This window comes from Bombina bombina, chromosome 2, assembly GCF_027579735.1.
Source record: "Bombina bombina isolate aBomBom1 chromosome 2, aBomBom1.pri, whole genome shotgun sequence".
In the NCBI taxonomy this organism is placed as follows: Eukaryota; Metazoa; Chordata; class Amphibia; order Anura; family Bombinatoridae; genus Bombina; species Bombina bombina.
In genome coordinates, this window is record NC_069500.1 from 108,147,827 (window position 1) to 108,167,649 (window position 19,823).

A 19,823-nucleotide genomic window follows, 5' to 3' on the forward strand; every position below is an offset into this window, starting at 1 on the left:
TCATATATAAACCACAATGAATCATGTCATATATAAACCACAATGAATCATGTCATATATAAAACTGCTACATGCAGCCTCAAATTTCCATTCAGTTATGTTGCTTGTTCATAAACAGTAGACATTTATAGTTAAAAAATCCTTATTACCATGTGCAAAGGGAGAGACCGCATTATATGACCCCATGAAGTGAATTATTAATAGAAATAATACACCCTAAGAAGTATATGTTTGCTTTACAAATGTAAATTAGTCACCTCTAGTTCTTTACAAATCCATGCTACTTCCACTTTAAAACATTAAAATGAGCTACTTCCGCATGTAGATTGAGTTTCATTACCACATCACTCTTCATCTGCTGCACCTCATTCCCTCCAATGACCTAAGCCTTAAAGACTAAAATTAAAAATCTTAATCTAAAAATGCAAATCTTTCAAATAAAAAGGACAGGAAATCAAATTGTTCTTTCATGATTAATACAGATCATACAAATATTATTTGCTTCATTCTTTTAGTACCTTTGATGAAGGAGCAGCAATGCACTACTGGGAACTAGCTGAATACGTTGGGTAAGCCAATGGCATGAGGCACACTTGTACAGCAACCAATCAGCACCAACTCCCAGTAGTGCATTGCTGCTCCTGTGCTTACCTATGTATGTTTTTCAACAAAGGATACCAAGAGAACAAAGCACATTAGAAAACAGAAGTAAACTGGAAAGTTGTTTAAAATTGAATGGTCTTTTTAATCATAAAAAAATGTTGACTTTACTGCCCCCTATATTTCTGCCCATGTCTGTAATTAGTTTCCCACAGAACCCACATTAACCCCTTCATTGCGGAGTTCTATTCTATAATAAATCCGATTTCATTTGTTTGCATACATTTTATTTGCATGTCTATTTCCCTGTGTTTGCGTTGAGCTAGCCACACAGATCACACCTTTTTTTCAGCAGACCAATAACAGCAGGAATATACAAATGTGCTGATTTATGTTAGGTGCACAGGAGCTAAGTATTAGTTCTTTTCCCTAAACTACCAACATTTATCCTTCTATACCTGTGTTGTTCAATAAAAATGACTTATTGAAGGAGACACAATGTTTTACTGTAGGTTGTTTTGCACCAATTTGCATTTTATGCAGCAAATGAATAGAGATAAAAAACAGAATTTATGTTTACCTGATAAATTACTTTCTCCAACGGTGTGTCCGGTCCACGGCGTCATCCTTACTTGTGGGATATTCTCTTCCCCAACAGGAAATGGCAAAGAGCCCAGCAAAGCTGGTCACATGATCCCTCCTAGGCTCCGCCTACCCCAGTCATTCGACCGACGTTAAGGAGGAATATTTGCATAGGAGAAACCATATGTTACCGTGGTGACTGTAGTTAAAGAAAATAAATTATCAGACCTGATTAAAAAAACCAGGGCGGGCCGTGGACCGGACACACCGTTGGAGAAAGTAATTTATCAGGTAAACATAAATTCTGTTTTCTCCAACATAGGTGTGTCCGGTCCACGGCGTCATCCTTACTTGTGGGAACCAATACCAAAGCTTTAGGACACGGATGAAGGGAGGGAGCAAATCAGGTCACCTAAATGGAAGGCACCACGGCTTGCAAAACCTTTCTCCCAAAAATAGCCTCAGAAGAAGCAAAAGTATCAAATTTGTAAAATTTAGAAAAAGTGTGCAGTGAAGACCAAGTCACTGCCTTATATATCTGATCAACAGAAGCCTCGTTCTTGAAGGCCCATGTGGAAGCCACAACCCTAGTGGAGTGAGCTGTGATTCTTTCAGGAGGCTGCCGTCCGGCAGTCTCATAAGCCAATCGGATAATGCTTTTAATCCAGAAGGAGAGAGAGGTAGAAGTTGCTTTTTTGACCTCTCCGTTTACCAGAATAAACAACAAACAAAGACGAAGTTTGTCTGAAATCCTTAGTAGCTGCTAAGTAAAATTTGAGAGCACGAACTACATCCAAGTTGTGCAACAAACGTTCCTTCTTTGAAACTGGATTAGGACACAAAGAAGGCACAACTATCTCCTGGTTAATGTTTTTGTTAGAAACAACTTTTGGAAGAAAACCAGGTTTAGTACGCAAAACCACCTTATCTGCATGGAACACCAGATAAGGAGAAGAACACTGTAGAGCAGATAATTCTGAAACTCTTCTAGCAGAAGAAATTGCAACCAAAAACAAAACTTTCCAAGATAATAACTTAATATCAACGGAATGTAAGGGTTCAAACGGAACCCCCTGAAGAACTGAAAGAACTAGGTTGAGACTCCAAGGAGGAGTCAAAATTTTGTAAACAGGCTTGATTCTAACCAGAGCCTGAACAAAGGCTAGAACATCTGGCACAGCTGCCAGCTTTTTGTGAAGTAACACAGACAAGGCAGAAATCTGTCCCATCAAGGAACTTGCAGATAATCCTTTTTCCAATCCTTCTCGAAGGAAGGATAGACTCTTAGGAATCTTAACCTTGTCCCAAGGGAATCCTGCAGATTCACACCAACAGATATACCAAATTATGTGGTAATTTTTCTGGTTACAGGCTTTCAGGCCTGAACAAGAGTATTAATAACAGAATCCGAGAACCCTCGCTTTGATAAGATCAAGCGTTCAATCTCCAAGCAGTCAGCCGGAGTGGGTCGAACGGACCTAGAACAAGAAGGTCTCGTCTCAAAGGTAGCTTCCATGGTGGAGCCGATGACATATTCACCAGATCTGCATACCAAGTCCTGCGTGGCCACGCAGGAGCTATCAAAATCACCGACGCCCTCTCCTGATTGATCCTGGCTACCAGCCTGGGGATGAGAGGAAACGGCGGGAACACATAAGCTAGTTTGAAGGTCCAAGGTGCTACTAGTGCATCCACTAGAGCCGCCTTGGGATCCCTGGATCTGTACCCGTAGTAAGGAACTCTGAAGTTCTGACGAGAGGCCATCAGATCCATGTCTGGAATGCCCCACGGTTGAGTGACTTGGGCAAAGATTTCCGGATGGAGTTCCCACTCCCCCGGATGCAATGTCTGACGACTCAGAAAATCCGCTTCCCAATTTTCCACTCCTGGGATGTGGATAGCAGACAGGTGGCAGGAGTGAGACTCCGCCCATAGAATGATTTTGGTCACTTCTTCCATCGCTAGGGAACTCCTTGTTCCCTCCTGATGGTTGATGTATGAACTTGGCCCTCGCTAGCTGAGGCCAAGCTTTGAGAGCATTGAATATCGCTCTCAGTTCCAGAATATTTATCGGTAGAAGAGATTCTACCCGAGACCAAAGACCCTGAGCTTTCAGGGATCCCCAGACCGCGCCCCAGCCCATCAGACTGGCGTCGGTCGTGACAATGACCCACTCTGGTCTGCGGAAGGTCATCCCTTGTGACAGGTTGTCCAGGGACAGCCACCAACGGAATGAGTCTCTGGTCCTCTGATTTACTTGTATCTTCGGAGACAAGTCTGAATAGTCCCCATTCCACTGACTGAGCATGAACAGTTGTAATGGTCTTAGATGAATGCGCACAAAAGGAACTATGTCCATTGCCGCTACCATCAAACCTATCACTTCCATGCACTGCGCTATGGAAGGAAGAGGAACGGAATGAAGTATCCGACAAGAGTCTAGAAGTTTTGTTTTTCTGGCTTCTTTCAGAAAAATCCTCATTTCTAAGGAGTCTATTATAGTTCCCAAGAAGGGAACCCTCGTTGACGGAGATAGAGAACTCTTTTCCACGTTCACTTTCCATCCGTGAGATCTGAGAAAGGCCAGGACAATGTCCGTGTGAGCCTTAACTTGAGGAAGGGACGACGCTTGAATCAGAATGTCGTCCAAGTAAGGTACTACAGCAATGCCCCTTGGTCTTAGCACCGCCAGAAGGGACCCTAGTACCTATGAGAAAATCCTAGGAGCAGTGGCTAATCCGAAAGAAAACGCCACGAACTGGAAATGCTTGTCCAGGAATGCAAACCTTAGGAACCGATGGTGTTCCTTGTGGATAGGAATATGTAGATACGCATCCTTGAAATCCACCTTGGTCATGAATTGACCTTCCTGGATGGAAGGAAGAAGTGTTCGAATGGTTTCCATCTTGAACGATGGAACCTTGAGAAACTTGTTCAAGATCTTGAGATCTAAGATTGGTCTGAACGTTCCCTCTTTTTTGGGAACTATGAACAGATTGGAGTAGAACCCCATCCCTTGTTCTCCTAATGGAACAGGATGAATCACTCCCATTTTTAGCAGGTCTTCTACCCAATGTAAGAATGCCCGTCTTCTTATGAAGACAACTGAGACCTGTGGAACCTCCCCCTTGGAGGAAGCCCCTTGAACTCCAGAGAATAACCTTGGGAGACTATTTCTAGCGCCCAAGGATCCAGAACATCTCTTGCCCAAGCCTGAGTGAAGAGAGAGAGTCTGCCCCCCACCAGATCCTGTCCCGGATCGGGGGCCCGCATTTCATGCTGTCTTGGTAGCAGTGGCAGGTTTCCTGGCCTGCTTTCCTTTGTTCCAGCCTTGCATAGGTCTCCAGGCTGGATTGGCTTGAGAAGTATTACCTTCCTGCTTAGAGGACGTAGCCCTTGGGGCTGATCCGTTTCTGCGAAAGGGACGAAACTTAGGTTTATTTTTGGTCTTGAAAAGACCTATCCTGAGGAAGGGCGTGGCCCTTGCCCCCAGTGATATCAGAGATAATCTCTTTCAAGTCAGGGCCAAAGAGTGTTTTCCCCTTGAAAGGAATGTCAAGCAATTTGTTCTTGGAAGACGCATCCGCTGCCCAAGATTTTAACCAAAGCGCTCTGCGCCACAATAGCAAACCCAGAATTTTTTCGCCGCTAACCTAGCCAATTGCAAGGTGGCGTCTAGGGTGAAAGAATTAGCCAATTTAAGAGCACGAATTCTGTCCATAATCTCCTCATAAGAAGAAGAATTACTAATAATCGCCTTTCCTAGCTCATCAAACTAGAAACACGCGGCTGCAGTGACAGGGACAATGCATGCAATTGGTTGTAGAAGGGAACCTTGCTGAACAAACATCTTTTTTAGCAGACCTTCTAATTTTTTATCCATAGGATCTTGGAAAGCACAACTATCTTCTATGGGTATAGTGGCGCGCTTGTGTAGAGTAGAAACCGCCCCCTCGACCTTGGGGACTGTCTGCCATCAGTCCTTTCTGGGGTCGACTATAGGAAAACAATTTTTTAAATATGGGGGGAGGTACTAAAGGAATACCGGGCCTGTCCCATTCTTTACTAACAATGTACGCCACCCGCTTGGATATAGGAAAAGCTTCGGGGGGCCCCGGGGCCTCTAAGAACTTTTCCATTTTACATAGTGGTTCTGGAATGACCAGATAATCACAATCATCCAAATTGGATAACACCTCCTTAAGCAGAGTGCGGAGATGTTCCAACTTAAATTTAAAAGTAATCACATCAGGTTCAGCTTGTTGAGAAATGTTTCCTGAATCTGAAATTTCTCCCTAAGACAAAACCTCCCTGGCCCCCTCAGACTGGTGTAGGGGCCCTTCAGAAACCATATCATCAGCGTTCTCATGCTCTACAGAATTTTCTAAAACAGAGCAGTCGCGCTTTCGCTGATAAGTGGGCATATTGGCTAAAATGTTTTTGATAGAATTATCCATTACAGCCGTTAAATGTTGTATAGTAAGGAGTATTGGCGCACTAGATGTACTAGGGGCCTCCTGTATGGGCAAGACTGGTGTAGACGAAGGAGGGGATGATGCACTACCATGCTTACTCCCCTCACTTGAGGAATCATCTTGGGCATCATTTTTACTAAATTTTTTTTTTTTTTTTTTTTTTTTTTTTTTTTTTTTATGACATAAAATACATATAGTTAAATGAGAAGGAACCTTGGTTTCCCCACAGTCAGAACACAATCTATCTGGTAGTTCAGACATGTTAAACAGGCATAAACTTGATAACAAAGCACAAAAAACGTTTTAAAATAAAACCGTTACTGTCACTTTAAATTTTAAACTAAACACACTTTATTACTGCAATTGCGAAAATGTATGAAGGAATTGTTCAAAATTCACCAAAATTTCACCACAGTGTCTTAAAGCCTTAAAAGTATTGCACACCAAATTTGGAAGCTTTAACCCTTAAAATAACGGAACCGGAGCCGTTTTTATATTTAACCCCTTTACAGTCCCTGGAATCTGCTTTGCTGAGACCCAACCAAGCCCAAAGGGGAATACGATACCAAATGATGCCTTCAGAAAGACTTTTCTATGTATCAGAGCTCCACACACATGCAGCTGCATGCCATGCTGTCCTCAAAAACAAGTGCGCCATACCGGCGCGAAAATGAGGCTCTGACTATGATTAGGGAAAGCCCCTAAAGAATAAGGTGTCTAAAACAGTGCCTGCCGATATAATCATATCAAAATACCCAGAATAAATGATTCCTCAAGGCTAAATATGTGTTAATAATGAATCGATTTAGCCCAGAAAAAGTCTACAGTCTTAATAAGCCCTTGTGAAGCCCTTATTTACTATCTTAATAAACATGGCTTACCGGATCCCATAGGGAAAATGACAGCTTCCAGCATTACATCGTCTTGTTAGAATGTGTCATACCTCAAGCAGTAAGAGACTGCACACTGTTCCCCCAACTGAAGTTAATTGCTCTCAACAGTCCTGTGTGGAACAGCCATGGATTTTAGTTACGGTGCTAAAATCATTTTCCTCATACAAACAGAAATCTTCATCTCTTTTCTGTTTCTGAGTAAATAGTACATACCAGCACTATTTTAAAATAACAAACTCTTGATTGAATAATAAAAACTACAGTTAAACACTAAAAAACTCTAAGCCATCTCCGTGGAGATGTTGCCTGTACAACGGCAAAGAGAATGACTGGGGTAGGCGGAGCCTAGGAGGGATCATGTGACCAGCTTTGCTGGGCTCTTTGCCATTTCCTGTTGGGGAAGAGAATATCCCACAAGTAAGGATGACGCCGTGGACCGGACACACCTATGTTGGAGAAATACATTTTAAATTAACAAAAAAATCTGATTTCATAGAGGGGTGACTTATTACCTATTTTAGCAATATGTACATGCTACTACCCCTGGTTAGTATAGGAAAATACCAAAAATAAATGATAAAACCCATCCTATATAATATTTCTCAAAATGTCATCCATGTGTACACCAACCTAGAACTCCCATTTATTTGAGGATTTGCATTTTTTTTTTTATTAGCTCTGAGACACAACAACCTACAAACATCAATACCACAGCAAAATGAGGCCAATGGTTTCTACCAGTTGATTGTCATTAAGACAGCTATAAAAACAGGGTGAACTAATATACTTCTATAGTGACAAGGGTCAACCCCAGATGCAACAAAATTGGACCAATACTGTGAGGTATTTATAATTTTAAAAGAATAACCTGGAAGATGCATAAATATAAAACTGCTAGTGTGCAAGAATAATGCATGGGGGGGGGGGGGGGGGCAAATTGTGAGCTTTTCAGTTCCTGTTAGAAATGGAAGTGCAGAACACTGTTATATTCCACACAGCCATTGGCTGCACATTCTAGTGACCTATTTATAACTGGCCGTAACTGGCCACAGCAGAGAAGGTAAACTTTAAAACAATGCAAGCTGCCATGTTGTAAGTTAGACACTAAAACTTTACATTATTTTGTCAATATTTAAACAGCTAATGAATCGTTATAAAATACATCTACATGAGCTGTGTCAGTAATGTGTACTACCAAGAAATTATCCAGTTTAACAGGGCCAAATGGAAGTGTGACAAGTAAAGTGCACCAGAGTAAAATAAACCAAATAAACTGTATATGAAATGATATCAGATACAGAGGGGTGGTATTGTGAATATTTCCCCTACATGCTGATTTTACTTCTACTTTTTGCAGGGAGGCAGGCCAAAAATGGGTTGTATATGCAGGTTTCATACGATTTACACAATTTGCTGTATCTATTATAAGGAATAGTAGACGTTAAAATAAATTGTTATATCTTACTCCCATATTTGGGATTGAGTTTGCCATTGTATTCAACACCACTTGCTGATAAAACATCTAATTAAACCGCTGTGTTTATGAGCTTGGAGCCAGAATAGGACATCTAAGGCCTGTAGCGGCGGAAGTTTTTGCAGGCAGCATTCCCACCCAGCCCGGAACTCCGGGGAATTTGACCAAAGTTGGTTGTCTCTAACACTCAACTTATATCAAATCACTATCCTGCGCAAGTTCTCAACACCAGGCTGCATGGACATACAGATCTTAACGATACCGCTACTAAATAGCCATGTGGGTCAACGACTCAAATGATAAGCTAGACCGTCAGTTCACCAAAATAAAGGTCTTACTGCAAACTATAGCAAACAGATTGCCCTCAGAAAAAGAGCTGCAACACCTCATAGATAGAGCAATACCAACAAAGCTTACAGAGGTACTACTATAACCCCCTCCGAATGAACAGGCAAGTTTGATACCGCACACTGGGGTAGATGACCAATCTAACATGCCAATGGATAGAGAAGTCACTTAGCTGAACATCTGTTGTGAGATGCCACCCTCTTCGGTAACCCAAAGCCGTGAATACCTTTCACTAGAAAGTATCGGATGGCTTACCTCTCAAGCCGCTTATCTCTCCATCAAGTCGGAACTACCGGACTGGAGAAAAATCAGAGCCTTAAGATCCCACGTGGCAGTGGGTTCTTATGAGACACATAAGGAACTTTTCAGAACTTGCTAGATGACAGTTCAGCACAATACTACTTACTGCCTATTAAGCTAGAATGGGATCGTACGACACATCTCCTAACCTAAAATTGCTAAGCCAGGCCTCATCACAACGGTTACTCCAAAAGCAACCCAACCCAGCAGAAGGCATATGTCAGGTATTGTCTGATGACCTATGGCACAAAGAAACGGAGAGAAAGATGAATGCTGAGGGATAAACATTGACTGCTGCCTCACTCAGTTATCTTTTGGTTAATGTTGTTTAATTCCTGAATATGAGGGGGGGGGGGGAATATGTTCGTATTGTCCTTTTCCTTTACCACATGTTTTTTTTTTATTCTTGAGATAATCAGAATGACAACAAAGATACATTAACAAAAACAATGGTAAATTGAGCAAGCCAGACGGCTATATATAAATCTAAACAGTCTTTTAGAGTTTTTTTCTTGCCATTTAGTGGGCTTGCTGGTCAAGGTTATCCATTCCTTCAAGTAGCATATTTAAAGGAGAAAGCAAGGTTCTGAGGTCATAGTGGTAAGTGTTTACATACTTTCTCGTTGTACTCAACAGATTTTTTCATTTTAAATTCAACAGATATTGATACAAGCATATATAGGGGTATTTACAAGTATTTAGGGCGAAAGACTGCTTATCTCAGTAGATCAAGCGAAAGACTCGATAGAGGAGAAAAACTAAGAGGGGATGGGGGGAGGAAAAAAAACAAAACAGTTTCAGATGGTGAGGACAGATACAGTTCAAACACTATACCTGTTTGTTCCATAATGCTAGCATCATCTCATGCACTTCCAAGGTGTGTGTTTTGAGATAATGGTATCTCTCGAGGGAAATGAGGTCAGCGACTGCTGCTCTCCAGTCTATACCACATGTTTTATATGTTAAAATATACTGTTTTATTACTGCAAAGCAAGGGCTCAGTGAGAAATAGGTAAACTGTTTCCACACTGTCACACTAAAGCTTAAAAGGAGACTTATTGTTAATTTTTCTTAACCACAAATCCCCATAATATTAGTGCAATAATGACGGCATAATCTCAACACTGGCAAAAGGCTGCCCGATGTCAATATGCTTTAGAGCCTAGCAATATATAAATATAATTACCAGGAGCATAGGTTTTGGACAACTTTATGATGTGGATATGTGGGATTATTAATGAAAGATGGCGGTTATTTACGGAGATATGCTCTTTATCCTCAAACACAATAGATTGAAATAACCCTCCTATAATGAACACTATCATCTGAATATTAGATATATGTATATACCCAGAATCCTTAATACACATAGCGTGCCCTAGCATAATGACATTCCAAGTTTGTGGCCTGCGGCCGGGGCTACGGTCGAGAACTGAGCTTTAATAAGCACTTTAAGTGTCTATATCAATCTTTTTACCCAAGAGCCTATTGACTCTATAGTACTACACACCACCTTCATAATTGTTAAAACAAGCACTTGCACCTTTTATAACCTTTCATTTAATTTCCCTTTGTATTGCTGTGACAGATCCCACCATACTACCACAATTGTCTCTCTCTTACTAGACACAAGCTGACCTCCTGAATGTGACTCATAAGCAGAGTCCCCTGCATTACTTTCGTAAGCTCATATTACAAATTAAAATCTTAGATTCTAGATGTTAACGGCACAAACGACATAGAACAATCCCCAGCCAAATTACCTTGTTATCCTTTCATTTACTAATGGTTGATAATGTTGAAATACTTATTATATTGTGTTCAGTGCAGTATTGTTTTATTTATTATGAAAACATCCAACTTTGGTTATTGCATTGTCGGATTAAGGGGGAACGAATGTGGACTATAAACCTACAGATACGAAGCTAATATTTGATGTATTATGTGCATTTTGTATTGTATATGTTTTTGACCTCAATAAAAAAATATATAAAAAACAATTCTAGTGAAATGTATTTTTCTCTTTTGCTGTAATTAAACACATAGGGCCAGATTATAAGTGGCACGCAAACAATAACACGGGACATGCAACTTGATATTACAAGTCCATGGTAAATCAGATTAACCAGAAAAGGTTTAGCTTGGCCAACATTGCTGTAGCACACCCATTACTTCCAATGGATATTTCAAATGCGCTAAATAGCTCTGATATTACAAGTAGAAAGTTATGGGTTGCGCTCGAGTGAAAGCCCAAATAGCACTGGGCATATATATATATATATATATATATTATATATATATATATATATATATATATATATAAATAAATAAATATATATACATAGACACACACATACATACATATATACACACACACATATTTATAGTCATATATATATATATATATATATATATATATATAAATATATACACATACATACACACACACTTTTGAGCCATTCCTAGTCAAATATCTTGAAATATGCAATATCATTTTCAATCAACTTTAATGTGTTTTTCTTTTAATATTAATAGTTAAGATTCCAATGATCTTCACTTCTTTTTATTTTCAAATATATATAAATGAACATTTTCTTCTATGTGAAGAACATAGGAATTGGAAGTATTCCTAACGCACCTTCAGTTCTAGTGCAGTTGGTCTGGCGCAGTAACAAATTAGTGAGCGTTCATTAAAAGGAAAAGGCTTTCTTTAGCACATCCAATAGAAGTCTATGGGGAGAGGGATCGATATAGCTTAAGTTCTGAGTCTTGCACACAGTTAACGCTCATGAGCGATAATAACAACATGCTACTTCTAATCTAGCCCTAAGTGTCTAATTGATGGTGCTTTATAAATGTATATCATCATTATTATTATTAACATTTTAAAAGAAAAATCAAGACACTGCTTTTAAAGTATGAAAAGTAAAAAACAAAACACATAAAATGTATACCAGTATCTGGGATCTTGTGTCTGGAGGGATTCTGGAAAGAGACCTGGTCTTCAGGAGAGTTCGCCCATGACAAGATACCTCCAGGGGATTGCACCTGTGACTTGATCCCTGCAAGGGAGTGCCCCTGTGAATTGATTTCTGCAGAAAAATGGGCATGTAACCTGGTGACATCATGTGAATGGATTTCTGAATGGCTTGGTGAACCGAGGTCTTCTTCCATTAGATCCTGCAATTCCCTGGGGCTCATCCGCAAGGCTAGACACAGAGAATAACATGATTTCATTCAAGAAATGTATTCAGCAATGGAAATCCTAAAAAATTCTTTGCCGTTTATTTTAAATTGGAGTTAATATTCACTGACCCACCCCTGGATCCACTAGTGTTGGAATTAGATTAATTGTAAAAAAATAAAAAAAATAAAATGGCAATGAAATCACATTTTCTATATCTTACCACTTTTATACAGCTCTAAAACAGGAACCTTTTTATTTCAAGCAGCGCAATATAATTGCAAGCAGATTGAAGAAAAAACAAAACATTCAAACATGGCTAAGCACAGGTATGCGTTACAAAAAAGCCAACACTGAATTATGTGAGAACTTCTAAAACTGCTGCCTATATAGGTCCTCAGAAGAAGTGTCAGAAGTGTAAACTGCAGAATAAGCATTTAGCCCCAAAAACAGGTGCATTCATTATTTGATAGGCTTATGATAAAGCAAATAGTTCTAAAGCAAGAATGAAAAGAATACAAGGGTTACACTTTGATATTGTGGACTCACTTGAAAATTGTTTCAAGTCCAAGACTGTTAATGGTAAAGAAGACGAAAAAGTAGGTTTGTTCAGTCTTGGACTTTAAACAAGCTGTTGCTTTTCTTTTTTTCTTAGGAGCAGGCTTCAGAATTTTACTTCAATCTGTTAATTGTATAGAAGAAGAAAAATCAGGTTTGTTCAGATTGAAGAAAATTTTTGAAGCCTGCTCCTAAGAAAAAAAGAAAAGCAACAGCTGCAAGATCTAAAATATCCTAAAGAATCATCAAATTGTCAATATTTTCTCAGGAGACATGACAAAATATATGTGATAACTCTGAAATACAATATTGTTTACTCACTGAGGGCCAGATAACAAGTGGAGCAGTACTTAACGATCCCGCTCTAACTCCACTAGAAGTAAGCTTTTTGCGTTCGTCGGGTAACCCAATGTGCACAAAAAAACGATCTTAGGATATCGCGCATGTGGAGCAAAAGAAGTGGGGAAAAGCCCTAACACCCTACTCGTGCGCAAACCTGATTGCATATTCTCAAATGCGCTAAACCTGACATAAAAAAGGAACATTTCACATTCCAATGTTCTTTACATAACAGAATATGTTCTATTTTCATAAATACAGATTTCTACATATACACAAACACCCTTGATAAACCCCTTTTTGTTTGCAAGTTACTATTAGCGCACCATTTGTAATCTGGCCCTGATTTGGGAGTTTCTTAAAAAAGCTTCCGTCTGCCTCCTTAAGAAAGTGTCTATGCAGAAATATATGGCTCATCAGTAGATATATTTGGGTTAATTTGGAATATTTAAATATAGACCAAAATAGTATTCCAGATCCTGGGAAATGGCTACAAAATCATTAGTCTTCCTATAATGAGGGAACAAAAATCCCAACTGTGATTTGGGCCTATACATAGAACCAATAGATTGGAAAGCTGATTAAGCAAAACTATCCATAAAGTCTTTGAATGAGGACACATAATTAACATGAATACTAATTCACTTACGATGCATCAATAGACAGATACACTTTTGGAACCTGCCTCCAGTTTGACAAAGCAAAAATGTAGACAGCCTTAAACAAAACCTATATAAACAACAAATTTGATCTAGCCTAGCCAATTCATCAGAAAAACAAAAAAACTATGTGATAGTGCACAAAAGGATATGTACAAAATGTCCCAAAGGTGGCAACTGCTGTTGATGTTTCCAGACAAAACCTAAGGGAAAAGGAGGAAAAAACACATATAGTGAAGTCCTGCTGATAACTAATAGTTCATAGTTAAAGCAGAGAGGTATTCACAGACTCTAGAATCAAGTAGGAGATAAAGGCAAAGATTGAAGTCCCAAATGGGTTAAAGCTAGAAGCGTGGTGACGTCACACAACAGGCGGAGTCTTGTGCCATACTGAACCGAAAAACTGCATTCATAAGATATTGTGAAAACACGGTCTTTGTTTTCGTTGGTTGTTTGCTTTGGACCTCACTTGGTTTTATAAATAAATTGTTAATTTTTTATCCACTTCTATATCCTTCCATTTGGAGCTTTAACCCATTTGGGACTTCAATCTTTGCCTCCGTCTCCTACTTGGAGTCTTCCTGTGTCTGGAAATCTAGAGCTTGATTTTGAAGCTGTAGAGTATGTGAGTACCTCTCTGCTTTAACTATGAGCTATTAATTATCAGCAGGACTTCACTATATGTGTTTTTTCCTCCTTTTCCCTGAGGTTTTGTCTGGAAACATCAACATCAGTTGCCACCTTTGGGACATATCCTTTTGTGCACTATCGCATCATTTTTTGTGTTTCTGTTTATTGGATTGTGATTTAAGCAAGTTTATATATTGTTTTCTTTCAATTCATCAGAAAAAATGAGACAGAAAATGAGAAAATGTGCAAAACTATATATAGGAGCACACTCTCACCAAGCGTCTTTAACAGCCAGGGTGGAAGCAGTATATCATATATGGCAAAAAGGCTGGCACGCGCTGGATTTTAAAATACTTTATTCTGCAAAAAGATCTGTGAGGTTCAGGGATCTCATCACTTCATCAGACAAAGTGTAGGCAATAGTGAAAACAAACAATATATAGCATGTCAATCCCTCCCCCTAATTGATAAGGACTGCCTAATTATCAATTAACAAATCATAAACACAAACCATGTCAGGGCAGTATACGTGTATAATTCCATAATCAACATAAGTGAGAGAGGCAAAACACATGTAACTACATCAATACTGAATAAATAATATAAAAACATTAAACTGTAAATAGATACTGTGAGAAGTTACATTTCTATGAATATCCAGTACGTTACGCCACCTCAATATACTCATCCACAAGGTAACAGATGGGAGTGGCATCCATACACTAAACTGCAACCACCACCTACCAGCTTAAAAAAAGGAGTGTCTATAATGGCGTACAATGTAGAGGATAAAACACCTGAGTGGAGGATGCAGAGTGTCTATATAATGTCACAAACCTCTGGTATCCAACCATCAAAAACCACATAAAATCATGGGTGTGGTATAATTGTATTAACCAATCAGGATTAAAGGTGTGTAATAAAGGGCGGGACAATAGCGATATGTAACCTAGGAGGCGGTTAATAAATAAAAAACATAATGACTTATGATGCTAGATATAAATACTATATCAAGACAGCACAGTAAAAAAGCACTAGATAGTTGCACAATTACCTCGGTATAGCAAACAGCATTTTTACGAAAGCATTGTCCCAATAAATATAATAATAGCACGTGAACTGAATGATTGCACCAGATGTAACGCATGGCGAGAAACATATTAAATAATAATAATCCATGCCAGGGTATAATCAATCTTACTTTGTTTAATATAATCATTAGCAACCCAGCCAGGATATAATACGAAGGATGGAGTCAAGAAGAACATAGTAAATCAAATATTGAAGCGAATCATATAGCTAGAATGCCAACAATATAAAGTATTTAAACAAAGATAAATGGTACAGAATTATCATATATGGTCACAAGATGTGAATAGGCATAAATGAGACCCTCCTTAGGAAGGTATTATGAACTTACCACACTTCTATAGTAAACAATGCCAGTCAATCTGGCTATTACAGTCATGTGGATGAATAGTGTTAAATTTAAAAATCCATCTCGAGTGGCCCTGTTCCATGAAGTGTCTTGCGACTAGCTGATCGCTTCTGCAGAGTTTTATCACACTATGTATATGGCAGAACGATAGTTTGCCAATACGACTTTGAATGTCCTCATTAGTCTTACCCACATAGACGTTGCCCCACAGACAATTTAAAAGATATACAACTAATTTTGTTGTGCATGTAAGATAATACCGAATATGAAATTTCTGGTTAGTGTGTGGGTTCCGAAAGGCTGAGTCTTGCAACATAGAGTTGCAGGTCGTACGTATACTTATACACACACAATAAAGATGTAATTTGACTTTCAGCTTTACTACAAAGGATTTAACAGAAATGTCAAATGAACTATAAAGAATTAAAGCAATTTTCATATCTAGCCCCCAATTTTCAGGCTCAAAAGTAATTGCACAAACTAACATAATTATGAATAAAATAATAATACTTGGTTGGAAATCCTTTGCAGTGAATGACTGCCTGAAGTCTGGAACCCATGAACATTACAAAGTTCTGGGTTTCCTCCCAAGTGATGCTTTGCCAGGCCTTAAGTCACTGCTTGCTTGTGGGTCTTTCTGCCTTCAGTTTCTCTTCAGCAAGAAAAATACATGTTCAATTCAGAGGTCAGGTGACTGACTCAGCCATTCAGGAATATTCTACTTATTTGCCTTGAAAAGCTCTTTAGTTGCTTTTGCAGTATGTTCTGGTTCATCGTCCGTCTGTACTGTGAAGTGCTGTACTATCAAATTTGTTACATTTGGTTGAATCTGAACCGATAGTATAGCCCTGTACACATCAGAATTAACCCTGTTGCTTCTTTCAGCAGTCACATTTTATCAATATCCAAATACCTATGGACCTAACTATATATACATACACTGTACATATATACATATATAACCCCCCCCCCAAATAAATGCTAGAAAAGATGTATTCAATGCAAAGAATAACCTCAGAATAATATATAGTTGTAAGGGATAGAAATCTTATGATTCAACACAGAAATAATTAATACGAAAAGGTTAAATCATAAATGCATATTAAAGTGAAGGTAAACTTTGATGAATGAAAGCCCGTTTTTTAAAAATACTATTAAAAACAGGGGCACTTTCATTCATCAAACTTTACAAAGCAGCCGTTTTGATTAAAAACTTATCAATTTGTCTTCCTTCTCTTGCTATCTGTATTTGAAAAACCTAAATTATGCTTACCTGATCATTTTCTTTTCTTCAGATGGAAAGAGTCCACAGCTGCATTCATTACTTTTGGGAATTCAGAACCCGGCCACCAGGAGGAGGCAAAGACACCCCAGCCAAAGGCTTAAATACCCCTCCCACTTCCCTCATCAATCAGTCATTCTGCCGAGGAACAATAGAAGAAACATCAGGGTGAAAAGGTGCCAGAAGAACGAAAATAACGCCCCACAGAAAAAAAAGCCTTGCTAGAGACCGCAGAAATTAGACTTGACTGATCCAACAAGCCTCCAGGAGACACCATCACACAGTAGTCTGTCTCCAAACAACACTTCCCTTACTAGAGAAAGGGAACAAACTACTGTATTTTTCTACATAGGAGAAAAGACATGGAGGAAAACAGCCATAAAGAAATCCAGAAAAAAAAAACTAAAAAAGGGCACAACGAGTCCCAAATAAAAACACAAAGCAAAAACCTGAGAAACTGGGTCAAGCTAACAGAGACCCAACCAGTCTCATAGAAACAAGGGGATGCAACGCCCAGAACTGAGAATACAGAAACCACGGGCTAAGACCGGGAGTCTGAAACAGAGAAGAGAATCTTCTCCTAAACACAGTGCAACCGCACTCTAGAAGACAACTGAAGACGAAAGTCCTCAAAGTTGCAAAAAGGTAGCTCAGAATATCTAAATATTCAGAAAACAAAACCTTGTGCAGCAAGCTCAGAACGGTGAACATCTGACGTACAACACCTGAAGTCAAAACACTGCAGTCATCTAAAGATGACTCTGAAACTTGAATACTTGCAGGGCAAGAAAAGAGCAGCTGAAAATAGGATCCAAACCACCAACCCTCAGTCTGCTAAGCATCCACTAACCAGTGGACAACGTCGCAGGCTAACCAAGAGCCGCCAGTCCTTCCCACAGATCTTGAACGTGGAGAAAATTAGAAACCTCAAAGAGGCTTACCGTACCTCGAATGACCCAAGGACGAATTGGCAGAGCAACAGATCACAGATCCTGCTCCAAACACCGGACCAGCCCAAGCGACAGGCATGTCTGATAGACAGGGGGAACAGAAAACCCCCAAAATAAGGCACTCCCAAGGAGAACCCCCTAGGACCTGGTACAGAGAAAAGTGCAATGGATCCTTAGGAAGACCTGCCACAACTCTCTTTGACAGTCTCTGCATGGAGATTTCAATTTCCAACAGTTGGAACGGAGCAACTCACAGAGAAGCAGAGTGCTGCCTCTTACAGAAATAAAACCACCCGTCCCAACCTCCTTCACACAGGGCAGGACAACAACCCCTCCAGAGAGAAGAAACCCCAACTCTTAAGAAAGACTAACTACCCCCTCAAAGGGGAGGGCACAGATAAAGAAAGGCGCACATGCCCCCAAGACATGAAAGCCATAGTCTGATTAAAACAAGGACCGAATGAAAAAGCATCCAGACACCACTGTTGATCAAACAGAGGAAAAACTCCCCATGAAAAGGAGCACACTCCGTCTGAAGGACAAGTCAGGCCCTAAAGTTTACAATGAGTACCCGAAGGTGGATTTGAACCCTGGCCTTCCTGCTTGCAAGCCCAATGAGCTAGCCCCTATGTCATAACATAGTCTCCCAGAAAAACTGGGTCGTCCCAAACCAGACCGCAGGATCATAAGTCTACAGACATCCCAGAAGGATCCAAGACAAGAACCCTGGACCCAGAATCGTCTTAAAATGAATGACACCCCCAGGGAACACAAGATACCCCGCCTGAAGAAATCAGATTTCACAGGGGATAAGAACCGGGCTAACCCGGAGAATGGGTAGAGGACTGATTCGTAATTTCCAGCCCAAAGGGAAGAGAACACCCTTAGCAAGAGGTCCACACCTACCCAACAAGGTGCTAACCCAGGACAAAGTCACACAATTACTCTAGAGCCCAAAGGCCGCAAGAACAATGCACACAAAGTCCAAGACTAAGGGAAATGATAACAAGAACAGAGTCACCCAAACGAGAGAGTATAAGCAGGTTAGTCTCCATAATCCTCTCAGATTATCCTTCCGGAGGACTACACCCAAAGAAGAAGAATGCAGAGCATCCCGAAACCTGGTTGAAACATCCCCTAAACAAAAGCTTGGAAAAGGAGACAACACAGCTTATCGTCCCTGATATGGAGACGACTAACTCCCAGAAGTAGAAAAAGCTGCACGGCCCACACTTCCTAAAATAAATGGCAAAAACCGCCAGAAAGAAACAGACGAAGACCAGAACGTCTCGACCCGAAGGAAGAGAACCTCAAAGGGAACAAGCCCTAAAAGAACACACCCAAAGAGACTTTAAAAAGGCAAGGCCGCCAAGAACCAGTGGCATGGAGGACCTAGATCATCCAAACTTCCAACCCACTACGGGAAGGAAATACTCTAGTTCCTGCAAAAGTGGAAAACAGTGGATCGCAATGGAGTCCCAGCCAACTAGACTGAAAAGCTAATGAGGACTGAACTCAATCTCCCATGCCCCTAGGCAAACCAAAGATCATCAAGTCCTCTCAGGATGCCTGAAACTTGTAAAATAAAAACAAGGAAAACAACACAAATCATAGTGTGAGTACTTGGTTCCCTCACCGGATCAGCAAGGTATAAAAGGCGCCACGTGTCTGAACTAGGCCTCAAGGACAGAAGGATTTGTACCCAGTCAGGACCAGCCTGAAACCAAGGGCCCCAGCACTGTCAAGGCCACATGGAGTCTCCCCCTAATAAAGAGAGAAAATCAACAGACAGACAAACATATGACTAACATGTCCTCACTCAAACACATTTTTGTAGAAGAAAACAGTGTGATAAGCCTACCGCACCTGGTGTTCCCAGGCGGGCTCCCATCCAGGCCTGGCCCTGCTTAACTTCCGAGATCAACAGGATCTTGCATTCAGGGCAATGTGGCGGTAGACCCACAAAATCATGAGTATCAATTCCAGAGAAGAAAGTTCCCGAAGGAACTATTACAACAACATGAGCTTTAAACCAAATAAAATCCATCTTCACAGGATTAAAATAAAAGATAAGGCAACCCGTAGGTTATCGCCCATGAAGAACGGACACA

The 19,823-nt window shown here is 40.0% G+C and overlaps 1 protein-coding gene across 1 annotated transcript in view; it reads right to left on the minus strand.

The window, feature by feature from the left end:
* Positions 1–19,823, minus strand: part of CPLANE1 (ciliogenesis and planar polarity effector complex subunit 1) — a 319,607-nt gene that overhangs the window by 76,827 nt on the left and 222,957 nt on the right. The window contains exon 45 of the mRNA XM_053699673.1: positions 11,627–11,881. Coding sequence (XP_053555648.1) covers positions 11,627–11,881 — 255 coding nt within the window. The remainder of the gene's footprint in view (positions 1–11,626; positions 11,882–19,823) is intronic.